A 13,688-nucleotide genomic window follows, 5' to 3' on the forward strand; every position below is an offset into this window, starting at 1 on the left:
TTTAAATAATATATGTGTGTGTACTGTGTATAATTAAATTTGTATATATAAATACACACACATGCATGTATATATTTAAGAAAAATGTGTTATTTATATATAAAAAAATTATATTTATATATAATATAAACTATATAAATATATATACAGTATATGTATGCAAATATTTCTTAAATATATACATGTATATACATATATACAATATATACAAATATATATATATGCATGTGTGTGTATTTATATATACAAAATAATTATACACAGTACACACACATATATTATGTAAAGACAAACTTTTATTTTGGATGCGATTAATCGCGATTAATCTTTTGACAGCCCTAATATATTTATATTTGTAATCAACATTTCTATATTTTTTTCCAATAATCTTACTGTAGTGCGTTATAGAATTGCCAAAATTTCCTAAATTTGGACAATATAATGCAAGCACTGTAAAATGTTTTGCCACAAACTCAACTCCGTCATGCTGATATCACGAGACGGCTTTTCACCTCAACGAGAAATATTGTCACAATTTAATATCATGTCATGAGGTCTCAGCCTTTCAAGAACACGCCTATGTTACTAGCTCACTAAGTTGTAGAAACAAATGCATAGAATGCTACAAATGACAAAGGTGAAAGATGCAGATATCCATAGAAAGAGCCCCAGACAGAAGAACGGTATAACAGGCCATAGAAGGTAAAAAAGGAGGATAAAAAATCCCAGAGAGAAATAATAAAACTGCAGGCCTCACCCTCAGCGGCGCATTCGACTCCCGGCTGCTCTCCCACGGATCGGAAGCCTTCAGCGCAGAAACACTCGTAAGTGCCCTTAGTGTTCCTGCACTGTTGCGGACACATCCCGTAAATCTCACACTCGTTCACATCTGCAGATGGGGACAAAACACTTCACATTACACATTCAGTGTTTTTTTTTTACAATCGCTAGGACACATTTCTCAAGAGCCTTCACACAGTTCTTCTAACCAACTTTCAGCAGTTAATTTCACATTCATAATAAAACTACCAAAACACTTCATATATGTCTCAAATCAACTCATTCTTCCATAACACTAGCAAAGGTTGTCACCCAGCAAACACGCTTCACTATATATTACTATAAAACAATGACCTGCTAACAACAAGTAGCATACAATGTTTTCTTTTGTAAAATTTCTTTACAAAACAAGAAAGACACTTCTCTACTGTTTCGAATTCACTGCAATGCATGTTATGTGGTCCATGTTTATGTCACAGTAGAATATTATTTAAGTTTTCCACTTTTGTCTAGATGGTAGTGAAATTGAAAAAGCAAGCGAAGTATTGAGATATGGATCCTTGAAATAAAATTGTAACACCTGTGTAAGTGTTCAGCTACATCTAATTGTTTTAGCTTTGGAATATATTTCAGTATAGTATCAGTGTAGAAAAGCATCAAATTACGGATAAATAAATTGTTTATTAATAATTAATAAAATTAAAAAAATATATTTTTAACTCATGTTTTTTAGAGGTTTTGAACTGAAGTTTAACAGTTTTGAAAAAAGTGTGTAAACGTGTAAATTGGCCTGTAGCTACACAGAGTTTTGGTGCTGGTTGTGTGAAAAAAATGAGAAAAGATTTAATTTATTTTGAAAGTAAAAGTCACTGAATGCATTCAGTGCTAAAACTTAGTAAGCCTTTTAACTTATAATGTTGTGTCTAAGCATTGTGCATGGACGGCATGTGCTTCTTATGTTGCTCCCATCCAGACAGAAAAGATTCCATGAAAAGGACAGAATATAAAAAAAACAGTATTGTGATTTGAGTTTTGAAACAGATCAGTCGCTGAAACCCCTGCAGGAGTTCCCGTTGTCCTGGCCGGCATCCGGAATGCCTCTATATAAGCCTGTTTTATTGTAAATATTGAGGTCTTCTAATAAAGAAAGTATTAAGATGACATCACAAACCATCGCAGGTGTTCTTGTCCTCCGGGTTAGGTTTATATCCAGGTCTGCAAGAGCAAATGAAGCCTCTGGACGACAAATCTGTGCAGTTATGCTCACACAGATTCTCACTGCATGAGCGCCCATGGCCGTCGTCTGACAAAGAGAGATGAAGAAACGTTACAAAAACAAGATTTTTTTGTCCTTTTTTGAGCTTGTTAGTATAAAATCGTCATCCACTTTTGCTCATGCAAGAAAGAAGATAATAAACAACATAAGGGTGAGTAAATGAAGAAAACTCACAGCAGCCAAGCTCATCGGTCTGGTCTTCGCAGTCGTCATAGTCGTCGCAGGCGTACTGCTCAGGGATGCAGTGACCGTTTCCACATTTATACTCATCTGCAGAGCAGGGTCCGTGCGTGGGAGTCACACCTGAGCAATCATTCACACAGAGCAGGGTGTTTTAACACGCTACAGTTTCAATTGAATTTGGGGAATTAAAACGGGTGCATATTACATATAGTCAGCATAATAAATGCTAAGTCTGTATGATGTGAAAATCTGTTGATTGACCATCACTCACAATGCTCCGCCCTCTCGTCGGTTCCATCACCGCAGTCATCTATAGAGTTGCAGAGCTCGTGACTGTAGATGCAGCGGGTGTTATCGCAACGGAAACGGAACGGAGGATCGCATGAGATGTCCACTGAGGAGACAAGACACGTGAAGTTTGTGCATGTTAAAACTGTTCTACATATAAGATGCCAAAAGTTGCCTTTTACTGGGTTATATCGCTGATATATACTTGCAAATTGTACTAGAAATATACTAGTTGGATAGGCTTTATGCACTTTAAAAATGTCAAGGTTTATATAGGGATAGATGGACGTGATCGATTGGATGAAATGATGGATGTGATTGATTGGATGGATGGATGGATGGATGGATGGATGGATGAATGGATGAATGTGATCGAAGGGATGGATGGATGGATGGATGGATGGATGGATGGATGGATGGATGGATGGATGGATGGATGGATGGATGAATGTGATGGAATGGATGGATGGATGAATGTGATCGATTGGATAGATAGATAGATAGATAGATAGATACGGATGGTCAGACATAGATAGATAGATAGATAGATAGATAGATAGATAGATAGATAGATAGATAGATAGATAGATAGATAGATAGATATGGATGGTCAGACATAGATAGATAGATAGATAGATAGATAGATAGATAGATAGATAGATAGATAGATAGATAGATAGATAGATAGATAGATACGGATGGTCAGACATAGATAGATAGATAGACAGACAGACAGACAGACAGACAGACAGACAGACAGACAGACAGACAGACAGACAGACAGACAGACAGATAGATAGATAGATAGATAGATAGATAGATAGATAGATAGACAGGCAGACAGACAGACAGACAGACAGACAGACAGACAGACAGACAGATAGATAGATAGATAGATAGATAGATAGATAGATGTGTTTCTCACAGCAGAGATGTAGTTCCTCATCTGAATTATCCCCACAGTCATTATCTCCGTCACATATCCAGTGCTGCTGCACACACACGTGGTTCTTACACTCAAACAGGAAGGGTGGACAGTAGGTGCTGTTCGGGTAGCGTGCGGCTGAAATGTGGACACACACACACACACACACACACACACAACTCAACATAAATTTCCATAATACATTTAGCATTTGGCATATGAAAGCGTCTAACATTGCATTCAAACAATCATCTTTTGATTTGGGTTCTTTGCCACAGTCGTCTCTGGCTTTCTCAGTTGGGGTTTAAAAGAAAAGACACTTAATTTTCAATAGTATTATTAAATTGACTGACAATATCAGATGAGAACAAAACTTGACTCGAGCTGAATAACGACACTTTTGTCTTCTGTAATGCTACTTAGAGCTTAATTAAACTCAATTCATAATTATTGAACTGAACTGAACCAACACTGAACTGACTTGAGATGAATGATTACACTATTGACTTTTTAAAGCTCTTCACAGCACAATGTGAATGTGTCTTATATTTGATGAAGTTTGCATCATTGATCATTATTTTCCTGTTTATTACTGCGAAGCTGCTTTGAAACAATCTGTGTTGTACTTAGAATTATATAAATAAAGGTGACTTGACTTCAGTTGGACTCAAACCCAGGACTTTGGCATTGCTAGTGCCAAGGCTTAATGTTTAAGCTACAGGGATGCTGCTCAACAGGTTTCTGATCTTATTGTGAATGATTCATCTGTGTATGTTTGTCTTTGTAATCTTTAATCAAAATGTAAAATTTCCATGAGTTTCCAAGGCCAAGATATTCCCTAGTTTCCATACCAGTGGGAACAGTTACAGATGCACAACCCTTTTGGTCTCTAGAGGGCGCTACAATATAATCCACAGCTGTCTTGTTCTCAGGTGCATTTCCAGAATTAAAACAGATAAAAAACGCGGCACACTCACGACAGGAGCTTTCATCGGTGAAGTCGAGACAGTCAGCGTTGCCGTCACATTTGAAGCGCTCAGAGATGCAGTGGCCGCTTCCGCACTGGAAGTAACCCGGGTGACAGGTCCGCAGCTCTGAAACACATTCATCCAACAAAGAATAAAGCCAATCTCTCTCAATCCTCCATGGAGAATGAATTATGCACACTTCCTGTAAGTCATTCACAAGGTATCCAGGCACACAAATGCATTGAGATATCACCCACTGAGGATCAATCTGTGATAAAAAGACAGTATTATGATGTTGAACATGGCGGCTAGTGCCACGGCCACACTCTTTCTCTCTCCATCTGTCTTTTGATGGCCTTTCCTTTCTGCTGTCTCTTCTTTTCTTTCACTCACCACAGTCTCTCTCGTCAGAGTTGTCCTCGCAGTCGTTGTCATGGTCACACACCCAGCGGTCAGGAATGCAGTGCAGGTTGTCGCAGCGGTACTCGCTCTCAGTGCACGGGCGAGGGGCTGTGGACGCATAAGAAGCGTGTCAATCTGACACACATGAACATACATAAAAGGCAGACATGCCAATAAAGCAATAAGGCCCAAGCGGCTGTTGGTCACAGTGATTTACCACAAGCAAGGGGCATTCTTAAGCATGAAGAATGCCTAAAACCCTCTTAAATGTGGTAAAATTATTGTTGAACAAACAATACAGCAATTTTGTGCATTGAAATGCTACTAATTTTGTCAGAATGTTCAGAGAACATTCAAAAGTAATGTTCCCATAATGTTTTTCAAAATGAAGGCATTGAATGTTCCTTTAACATTCATATAACCGAAAAAAAGTTTTTAAAGCCCCCCTGTGGTGAAAGTTTTTAATGTTGTTCATTTGTCTATGTGGTGTTTTTAATCTGCTTTATATGGAAGCTTGTTTCCGCCACTGAATAATAAATAAATAATAATAATTGCGACTTTTTATCTCACAATTCTGACTTTTTTTTCTCACAATTGCGAGATATGAAGTCAGAATTCTGAGAAATAAAGTCGCAATTCTGAGAAATAAAGTCGCAATTGCGAGATATAAAGTCGCAATTCTGAGAAATAAAGTCGCAATTGGGAGATATAAAGTCAGAATTGCATGATATAAAGTCGCAATTGCGTGTTATAAAGTCAGAATTGTGAGATACAAACTATTCTGAGATAAAAAAATAAATAAAAAAAAAGTCCGTCTTTTTTTCCTTAGAATTGGACTTTATATCTCACAATTGTGAGTTTATATCTCACAATTCTGAGAAAAGATGTCAGAATTGAGATATAAACTCGCAATTATGTGTTATAAATTCAGAAGAATTGCGTTTAAAGTCGCAATTGCGAGAAAAAAAATGCGAGAATTCTGACTTTATAACACGCAAATCTGACTTTATAACACGCAATTGCGACTTTATATCATGCAATTCTGACTTTATATCTCGCAATTCTGACTTTATAACACGCAATTGCAACTTTATTTCACGCAATTCTGACTTTATATCTCGCAATTCTGAGAAATAAAGTCAGAATTGCGAGATGTAAACTCGAAATTGTGAGATAAAAAGTCGCAATTATCTTTTAAAATGTTTTATTTTGTGGCGAAAACAAGCTTCCCTAGCTTTAAGACAAACGAAGTGCAAATTCATAAGTCGACACCATTGCTGAGTAGTTTCTCTTTAAAACTGCAGTGAACCTACCCTGGAAATCCAGAGTTCTCGCGAGAGCACAAATTGAATTTGCTCAGCGAGTTACTCTGGCGTCGAGTAATGATGCTCATTAACTATGCCCTTGTATCCGAGCTGCACCAATCACATCGGGTTATCTGATATAGGCGGGGCAGAGGCAAGATGACGACAGCGCTGTGACGTCGAAGTCATTAGTAAACATTGCAAGATGGCTATGGATGAACACCAGTTGTTTGAAATGGCTTTGGCCGCTACAATGAACGAGTTAGACTTGGCTTTTTATCTAAAAGAGGAACAGAAGACGGCGCTCGAATCATTCCTTTACAAGAAGGGCGTTTTCACTGTTTTGCCGACCAGATACGGCAAGAGTCTAATCTACCAGGTAGCGCCGCTGGTAGCTAAGCGTATGGGGCTTGTTGTGATTGGTCGTAGTGTTATCCAATTGCGTGCAGTGAGATTTTCAAATGCATGCTTGGCGCCGCCCCTCAAGCTGGGCGAGTTTCATTAGTCGATGCCAGACCATTAAGCTATCAGATTTAGGTCTGGATTTCCAGGCTACAGTGAACCAAAGACATTCTCAAAAACGCGGTTTGAAATCGCTGACGTCACATACTACCGCGTAACCAATCACGACAACGTGTGATTGTCAACGAGTGGATCTCTGAGCTGGTGTGAGTGAGTGGAGGCGGGGCTAATTTGCATATTCATAGAACCATGTATACTTAATGAGGCAAGAGTGTAAAGCAGGGTTCACCAATCTCGGTCCTGGAGGGCCGCTGTCCTGCAGAGTTTAGCTCCAACCCCAATTAAACACACCTGAACCAGCTAATCAAGGTCTCATTAGGCATACTAGAAACTTTCAAACAGGTGTGTTGGAGCTGGTTGAAGCTAAACTCTGCAGGACAGTGGCCCTCCAGGACCGAGATTGGTGAACCCTGGTGTAAAGTAACATTCAAGCTATTTTAAGGCATGAATAATTTTTTATTCAAGGAAAAAACATTTAAATATGTCATTTTGGTGATCAAAGACGAGTTTTAAGGGATGCAATTATTGACTACAGGGAGACTGGACATTTAGAACATTCAGAAATAACGTTTTCATAACGTTAGTAAAAAGTTTAAGAAAGTTATTGCGCAATGGCCCAAGATCTGGCACTTCAAAAAAGAATATTTCCGGCATAACGCAGTAATAGTATGTCTAGTGAACAGCAATGTTTCATTAAGTGCTTATAAGGCCAAAACGCAGCAGAAACACGACCTGAAGCGTTTAAGTAAAGCACAACAAGCCTCTGACACAGATGAGGGCGATGATTAGGCTGTGCTTCACTGTCTCGGGATTACATCTGATGAGCTACGGCTTGCCCTTCAGCAAGAGGACCATTTTTCGGAGGTGAGTTCATAGCTGAATTCATCAGGGGAATGACCCGCCTTCACCACCCCCGCAGCTCTTCTACAGGGAGGAGAAAGTGCTGAAAAAATCAGCATGCCGCTCAAAGGTTTAGCGCAGACCATTTGTCAACCTTTCACACCTCACAGCACCTTGTCTGCCATCACGCCGTCTCCTCCACGCTTTCTGTCTTTCCAATTTGTTCCCATCAAATCTTTTCTTCCATGTCTTTACAGTTACTGTTTCTCTGGTAAGCAGGGCTTGACATTACCTTTTTTTGCTCACCAGCCACTGTGGCTAGAAGTTTTCCGAAGTTACTAGCCACTCAACATTTTCACTGGCCACAATTTTAACATCGATACCATGGGGAAAAACTGCCATATAGATATTTTTAATATTATCTCATAATTTTGCAGCAGGTATATTAGGCTGCTGTCACTTTAAGACCTGACGCACGGATCCATTACACTGTTACACATGCGTTTTCTTTCTCAACTGTTTACGTTCACTTAAAACATAACTGACTCTGTTTATGTGACTCGCCAAGACCGGCATTTTGTGTTTAACTGTGTAAGTCTTTGGATGCGCACTTTGGATTTTGAAAAATTATAAAATAAAATCAACTTTTGTATTCCACTGAACCACACAAGGGTGAGTAAATAATGATTTTGGGTAAACTATCCCTTTTGTTACCAATCAAACTATCCCTACTGTTTTTATATTGATCTGACCGAACACGAGAGGTCACAGAGCTGCTACTCACTGCAGTTGTGTTCATCCGATCCGTCGCCGCAGTCATTGTCTCCGTCGCAGCGCCAGCGCAGGGGAATACACTGGTGGTTATCACAGCGGAAATCACCCGCCGGCTCACAGGTCAACTCCTCTGCAAACACAACAGACAACACAGGCTCACACAAACTTTAACACACAAGTTGAAGTTAAACAGAGTGGAAGTGGACTCAGACTCAGTCACACAGACCTCAGTCTCATTGACAGAAAGTGCCAGTACATTAGCAGACACGTCTGATAAAGAAGACCTTATTTACCACCTAACGGTGTGTGCTTTAATGAAGACATGATGATTACTGCTACTGAGAAAATGAGAGAAGAGGAGGAAATGGGGCCGAAAATATGCACATGGCCGAGAGGAGAGGAAGGTAGAGGAGTTGTAGGAACATCTGACCCGGGCGGCACATTCTTACAGTCAGATTAGGGCGATCTCTCCTCTCTCTCCTCTCTGTGCAGGATGGCACTAATGGAGCGAGGAGGAGCTGATAAGACCCAGGAGAACCAGGGCTTCATGTGAGTGTGTGTGTGTTGATGTGAACACCAGTCAGATCACTGACAAAAAAATCTGTGAAATTTATGGTAAAAAAACAACCAAACTGCAGATGTGGTGCAACATTTTAGGTTTTAAATACATAAAACCTAAAATGTTGCACCACATCTGCAACAATGTACAGTAAAAAATACATTTCTTTAACTGATATAATGTTAAAATACCAACCTGCTGAAGTATACGATATTTATGCTCTTATATACACGTTACAGTTAACCACAGGTGGTAATGAGAAAGCCACATAATGAATCAAAACTCATCACCAGTTGCTTTTTCACAAACTGAGGTGATTAATATATATTTTTTACTGAATATTATATACCTATTGATCCTTAATAAAACAATACAAACATAATCACAACTGCACACACACACACACACACATTGGTGCCTGACACAGACATACCTAACACACACACATAAATCAGAGTTGTGGCCCCAGACAGGAGGAGGGGTCACCGAGGGCCCGTCCATCACAGAGAGACTGAACTAACACTCACTAATACGCTGGAGTGTGAGGGGATGAATAACTCAAACAAACACACACCACCCCAGCATTATAAAACATCACTGATTATGGAGACAATGCAAAGTCATTTTACATGATACATTATATATAAAGTGCTTGGTCTTAATTTTAGTGTTATTTTGTAATTATTATTATTTTTTATGTCAGCATAAAAGAGAAATTGCAGTCGAATTTACTGCTATATTGTGGCGTTTTTGAAGCTTCTGAGTGAAGCAGCTTATCGAACAAGGGGGAAAAAGTAGTACGGGACTTGATTCTATCCATTAGTTGATTCGACTGTGAAAAGTGAGTGTTACATTTATTTAATACTCTAAAAAGACAAATTATTATTTTTTTTTTTGTCATAACAAAAAGATTTACCGGTAATATGTTTTTGCTGTATAGATTGCAATATTCCAAAAACTGGATTTTTTTGCAGCTCAGACTTGTTAGGAATCTAGATTAGGAAGCAGAAGAAAAAAATGCGGAAGAACAATTATTTAAAAAAAAAGAACAATTATTTTAATTAAGAAATATATAATTTTTTCTGTTGTAAGCACTGCTGTTTGTGAATAAAAAAAGTTTTTTTTTTCACTCATGAAAATAAATTTGATAAAATTGTATAATTTTATTTTCTATGAATTTTAATATTATTACAATTACTTAACTATTTCATTAATTGTCAGCAGTTATAAGCACTGGTGTTTGTGAATAAAAAAGTCGAGTTTTGATTTGTGTGTTTGTCTGATGTCTCACCGCAGTCCTGTTCGTCGCTGTTGTCCCTGCAGTCGTTGTGTCCATTGCACACGGCCCACAGAGGAATGCAGCGATAGTTTGTCCTGCAGTCAAACTCTGTGTGATTGTCACATCTGTACGCTGAACCCACTGCAAACAACATCACACAAAACATTTAGAACAATGAAAAATACTGAAAGAGATTTAAGTTCACTTCGTTCTGCAGCACAATTTCTCCTTTTTCTTCCTTTACTAATTTGAAGATGCTATAAGCGATGTCACGCGTTTTTTAGGCCAAAACATTTTTTGTCACATCCAGCAAACATCTCTTCACTATCCGCTAGCTGCCTGTCCCCTGAACACACTGTAAAAAACGCGGTCTCTGTAGACAGCCCAGGCTCCACAAACGGCAACAAAAACAAACTGGCCCAGCCTGGACCATGAAACACAATAAACAGTGTTCCAGCCAATCACCAACAAGAATGATTTGGGGGTGGGGGTGGGGGGGTTAGTTCGCGTGCACATGAAGGGGGGCGTGAGGAGTGGATGAAGCATGAAGAGGGAAGTTAGCAAGAGGAGAGATGTCCTAGACAACGATAACAACTAGCGTTAAAAATGTATATTCTTGAGAATTTTGAATTTTGATATGATATAACAAATAACAAAGAAGAAGGAACGTGCGAAGTCCCGAATTTACATCGGAAAAACGTTCAAAAGGTGGCGAGAACTCCGCCGGCAGAAGGGCTTCCAATCCCACATTCAGGTGGCTCTGTTTTTGCTGGACAGGGGGGTAAATCCAGTTTGTTTTTTCTAAATGGTTCATGACTGTTTCAGGAAGCACAGAAGGGAGGGGGAGGGGACGGGATGAGGAGGAGGGAGGGCCGAGCTAGCCTCCGTTTTGTTTGACAATACTTCGATCGTCAACAAGAAGTGACTTCACCCAACATCGCTTAGGGCACCTTTAAGTGGTATGTAAATGTTTTTACCCGGTTGCATGCTTTATGTTTATATGTTTTTTTTTTGTATGTCGTAACTTTGATGTATAACTGTATATGCAAACTCGGCTGTCTATCCAGGACACTCCTGTAAAAGAGATTTTAATCTCAGTGAGTCTTCTCTCCTGGTTAAATAAAGCTTCTATTAAACCAATGAATGCTGTAGCGTGTCAGCAACTCACTGCATTCGTCGATGGGCTCGTCGGAGTTGTCTCCACAGTCGTCATCCACGTCACATTTCCAGCTCTGTGGGATGCAGCGTCCGTTCCTGCACTTGAACTGTCCGGGTCTGCAAGTCCTGCTGGAACAGTGTGTGGGATCCTCGTCGGAGCCGTCGCCGCAGTCGTTCTCCCCGTCACACTGCCAGGCCTCGGAGATGCAGCGTTTATTAGCACACTGCCACTGATGCGACTCGCACTGATGCGTGGCTGACGGTACAGAAACAGAAGAAGATGCTTTAGCAACAGCCCAATCAAAAGCAAGTATCAGAATAGCAGTGTTGTTTTGAATGCAGTGTACATTTAATCATGCGGTTCAAACCTACAACCTGATTTGTAGCCACTAGGCCTTATCATCTGCATCATTGTAAACATTAGCCACTAGCAATCCCAGTAAATTACTGTAAAATTACCAGAATGACTTTACCTGTAAATACACAAAAATGCTGTACACACAAGCTACGGTGTTATGGCTTTTTACTGTTAAGAGACCATTCACACATCAGCACCAAAATACTGGTAAATTCTGTGATGTAAGTCATCGGAAATGCTTTAGTTTCACTATCTGTTCAATTTGACAACATTTTTTTATGTCTGAGTGACAGGCGTAAGGGGATGATCATACAGAATGTGTTTTTGCTCTTAAACACAAGAGATGAGCATAATAGTATCCAAATGAGCCGCAGTGCTGATGAATGGAAAAGAAGGCAGGGTCTCGAGCGCGACACGCTGATAAAGCTGCGAGATGTGGCGCAGTGGTCAAATATGTCCATCTAGCGCACATTTACATAGAAAAGCTATTAAAAATCATCTGAGCTTACTGTAAACAGTGCAGAGTAATCACTTCATCTCCATAAGAAGTTGTTTGTTTAGTCCAAAGCAGACTTCTTATGTCAGCACCTTCAGACTTCATACACGTAATCTTCATTTTGTGTTCACACACAGCATCATACCAGTAATTTACTGGTAATGTTACAACTTCTCATACTGGTAAATTGCTAGAACCGGTGTACTGGTATTTTCTGAAAAGGTCCTGTTCACACGTGATCTCTTAATGGTAATTTCCCAGTGAAGACTGTGTGTGTGAAAGGGGCATGACATGATGTTGGTTTGTTCCATACCACACAGCACGGTGTCCTCATCCGAGCCATCGGGACAGTCCTGATTAGAGTTACACAGGAAGTGCGGGCTGGTGCAGTTTCCGTCATTACACTGGTACTGGCCCAGTCTGCAGTGCCGGACGGGACACGTCGAGGGTTCATCCGAACCATCTCTACAGTCCCGCTGACCATCACACTTCCACCAAATAGGGATACAGCTTAACAAAACAAAATATTGCATTTTACTTTGGATGCTCCCTTAGTAGGCAGCTGCCTACATAGACAGTATACGGCAACGCAGCTCATTAGGTTTTAGAACATAGCCTGAAATGAAAGCAGATGTAAAAAGCAGATAAAGGATAAACTCACCGTTCGTTGTCTGCACATCTGTACTGCGTGCTGGAACACATGGGCAGACAGCGTGCAACGCCCCCTATCTGCACGGTAAGGAAGTGGTCAGGGCACTCGCAGGTATAACCTTGACCGCCCGCTCGCAGAAGACACAGGTGAGAACAGCCTCCATTATTCACCGCGCAAGGATTCGTCACTACAGGGGAAAGATATAGTGAGAGTTATATCAGGGGTTCTGTGCTAATGGGTCAAGAGCAAAAATGGGTTGCAATTATTATTCAATGTTTGCAATTAAAAGAAATATTTATTTTTTTCTAACGAGTATTTGCTATTATTCGTATGAACAAAAAAGTAAAAAAAAAAAAAAAAAGATAAAAAAGTTCTTTGAATAAAAAATAAAACATAATAAGAAAAAAACTATTTAATGCAAATAGTAATTAACTAAATATATAATGTTAAGTTGATTTTTAGTACTGTGTTTTAAGGAAATATTCAATGTTTAAAATGCATTCAATGTTTGCAAATAAAATAAATATATATTTATAATATTCCTGATTATTCATGCATGAAAAAAAAGTCCTTAAAAATCAATCAAACACTGATATTTATTTAATGTTTGAAATGTATTCAGTGTTTGCAATTAATGACCCTATTTCAGATTTGTTTTTGTTTTTTACTTTTGTACGAATAATAGACTAATATTTATATTAATATTTATTTTTAACTTCAAACATTAGAAACATTTCAGTTTGATTTTTAACTAAACATTCAATGTTTGAAATGCATTAAATGTTTTACAAATAAAAATAAATGTTTATTTATAATATTCTTAGGATTATTCTCTATTATTCATCCAAACAAATAAAAAAGTGTTGAATAATGTTTCATTGTAAGGACCCCCTCGAAAACGAGATGATACATCTCAAGGGGTTA

General features: G+C 39.0%; 1 protein-coding gene across 1 annotated transcript in view; it reads right to left on the reverse strand.

The window, feature by feature from the left end:
* The window catches only part of lrp2a (low density lipoprotein receptor-related protein 2a), a 101,747-nt gene that overhangs the window by 12,524 nt on the left and 75,535 nt on the right, over positions 1 to 13,688 (reverse strand). Inside the window, exons 56-67 of the mRNA XM_079880472.1 lie at positions 12,774 to 12,951; positions 12,426 to 12,622; positions 11,269 to 11,514; positions 10,113 to 10,241; positions 8,273 to 8,392; positions 4,814 to 4,930; positions 4,430 to 4,546; positions 3,453 to 3,590; positions 2,511 to 2,633; positions 2,231 to 2,359; positions 1,952 to 2,083; positions 758 to 889 (exon numbers count right to left, since the gene is read on the reverse strand). Of these exons, the coding sequence (XP_079736598.1) occupies positions 758 to 889; positions 1,952 to 2,083; positions 2,231 to 2,359; positions 2,511 to 2,633; positions 3,453 to 3,590; positions 4,430 to 4,546; positions 4,814 to 4,930; positions 8,273 to 8,392; positions 10,113 to 10,241; positions 11,269 to 11,514; positions 12,426 to 12,622; positions 12,774 to 12,951 (1,758 nt within the window). The remainder of the gene's footprint in view (positions 1 to 757; positions 890 to 1,951; positions 2,084 to 2,230; positions 2,360 to 2,510; positions 2,634 to 3,452; positions 3,591 to 4,429; positions 4,547 to 4,813; positions 4,931 to 8,272; positions 8,393 to 10,112; positions 10,242 to 11,268; positions 11,515 to 12,425; positions 12,623 to 12,773; positions 12,952 to 13,688) is intronic.

Source organism: Squalius cephalus (assembly GCF_949319135.1).
Source record: "Squalius cephalus genome assembly, chromosome: 9".
Taxonomy (NCBI): domain Eukaryota; kingdom Metazoa; phylum Chordata; class Actinopteri; order Cypriniformes; family Leuciscidae; genus Squalius; species Squalius cephalus.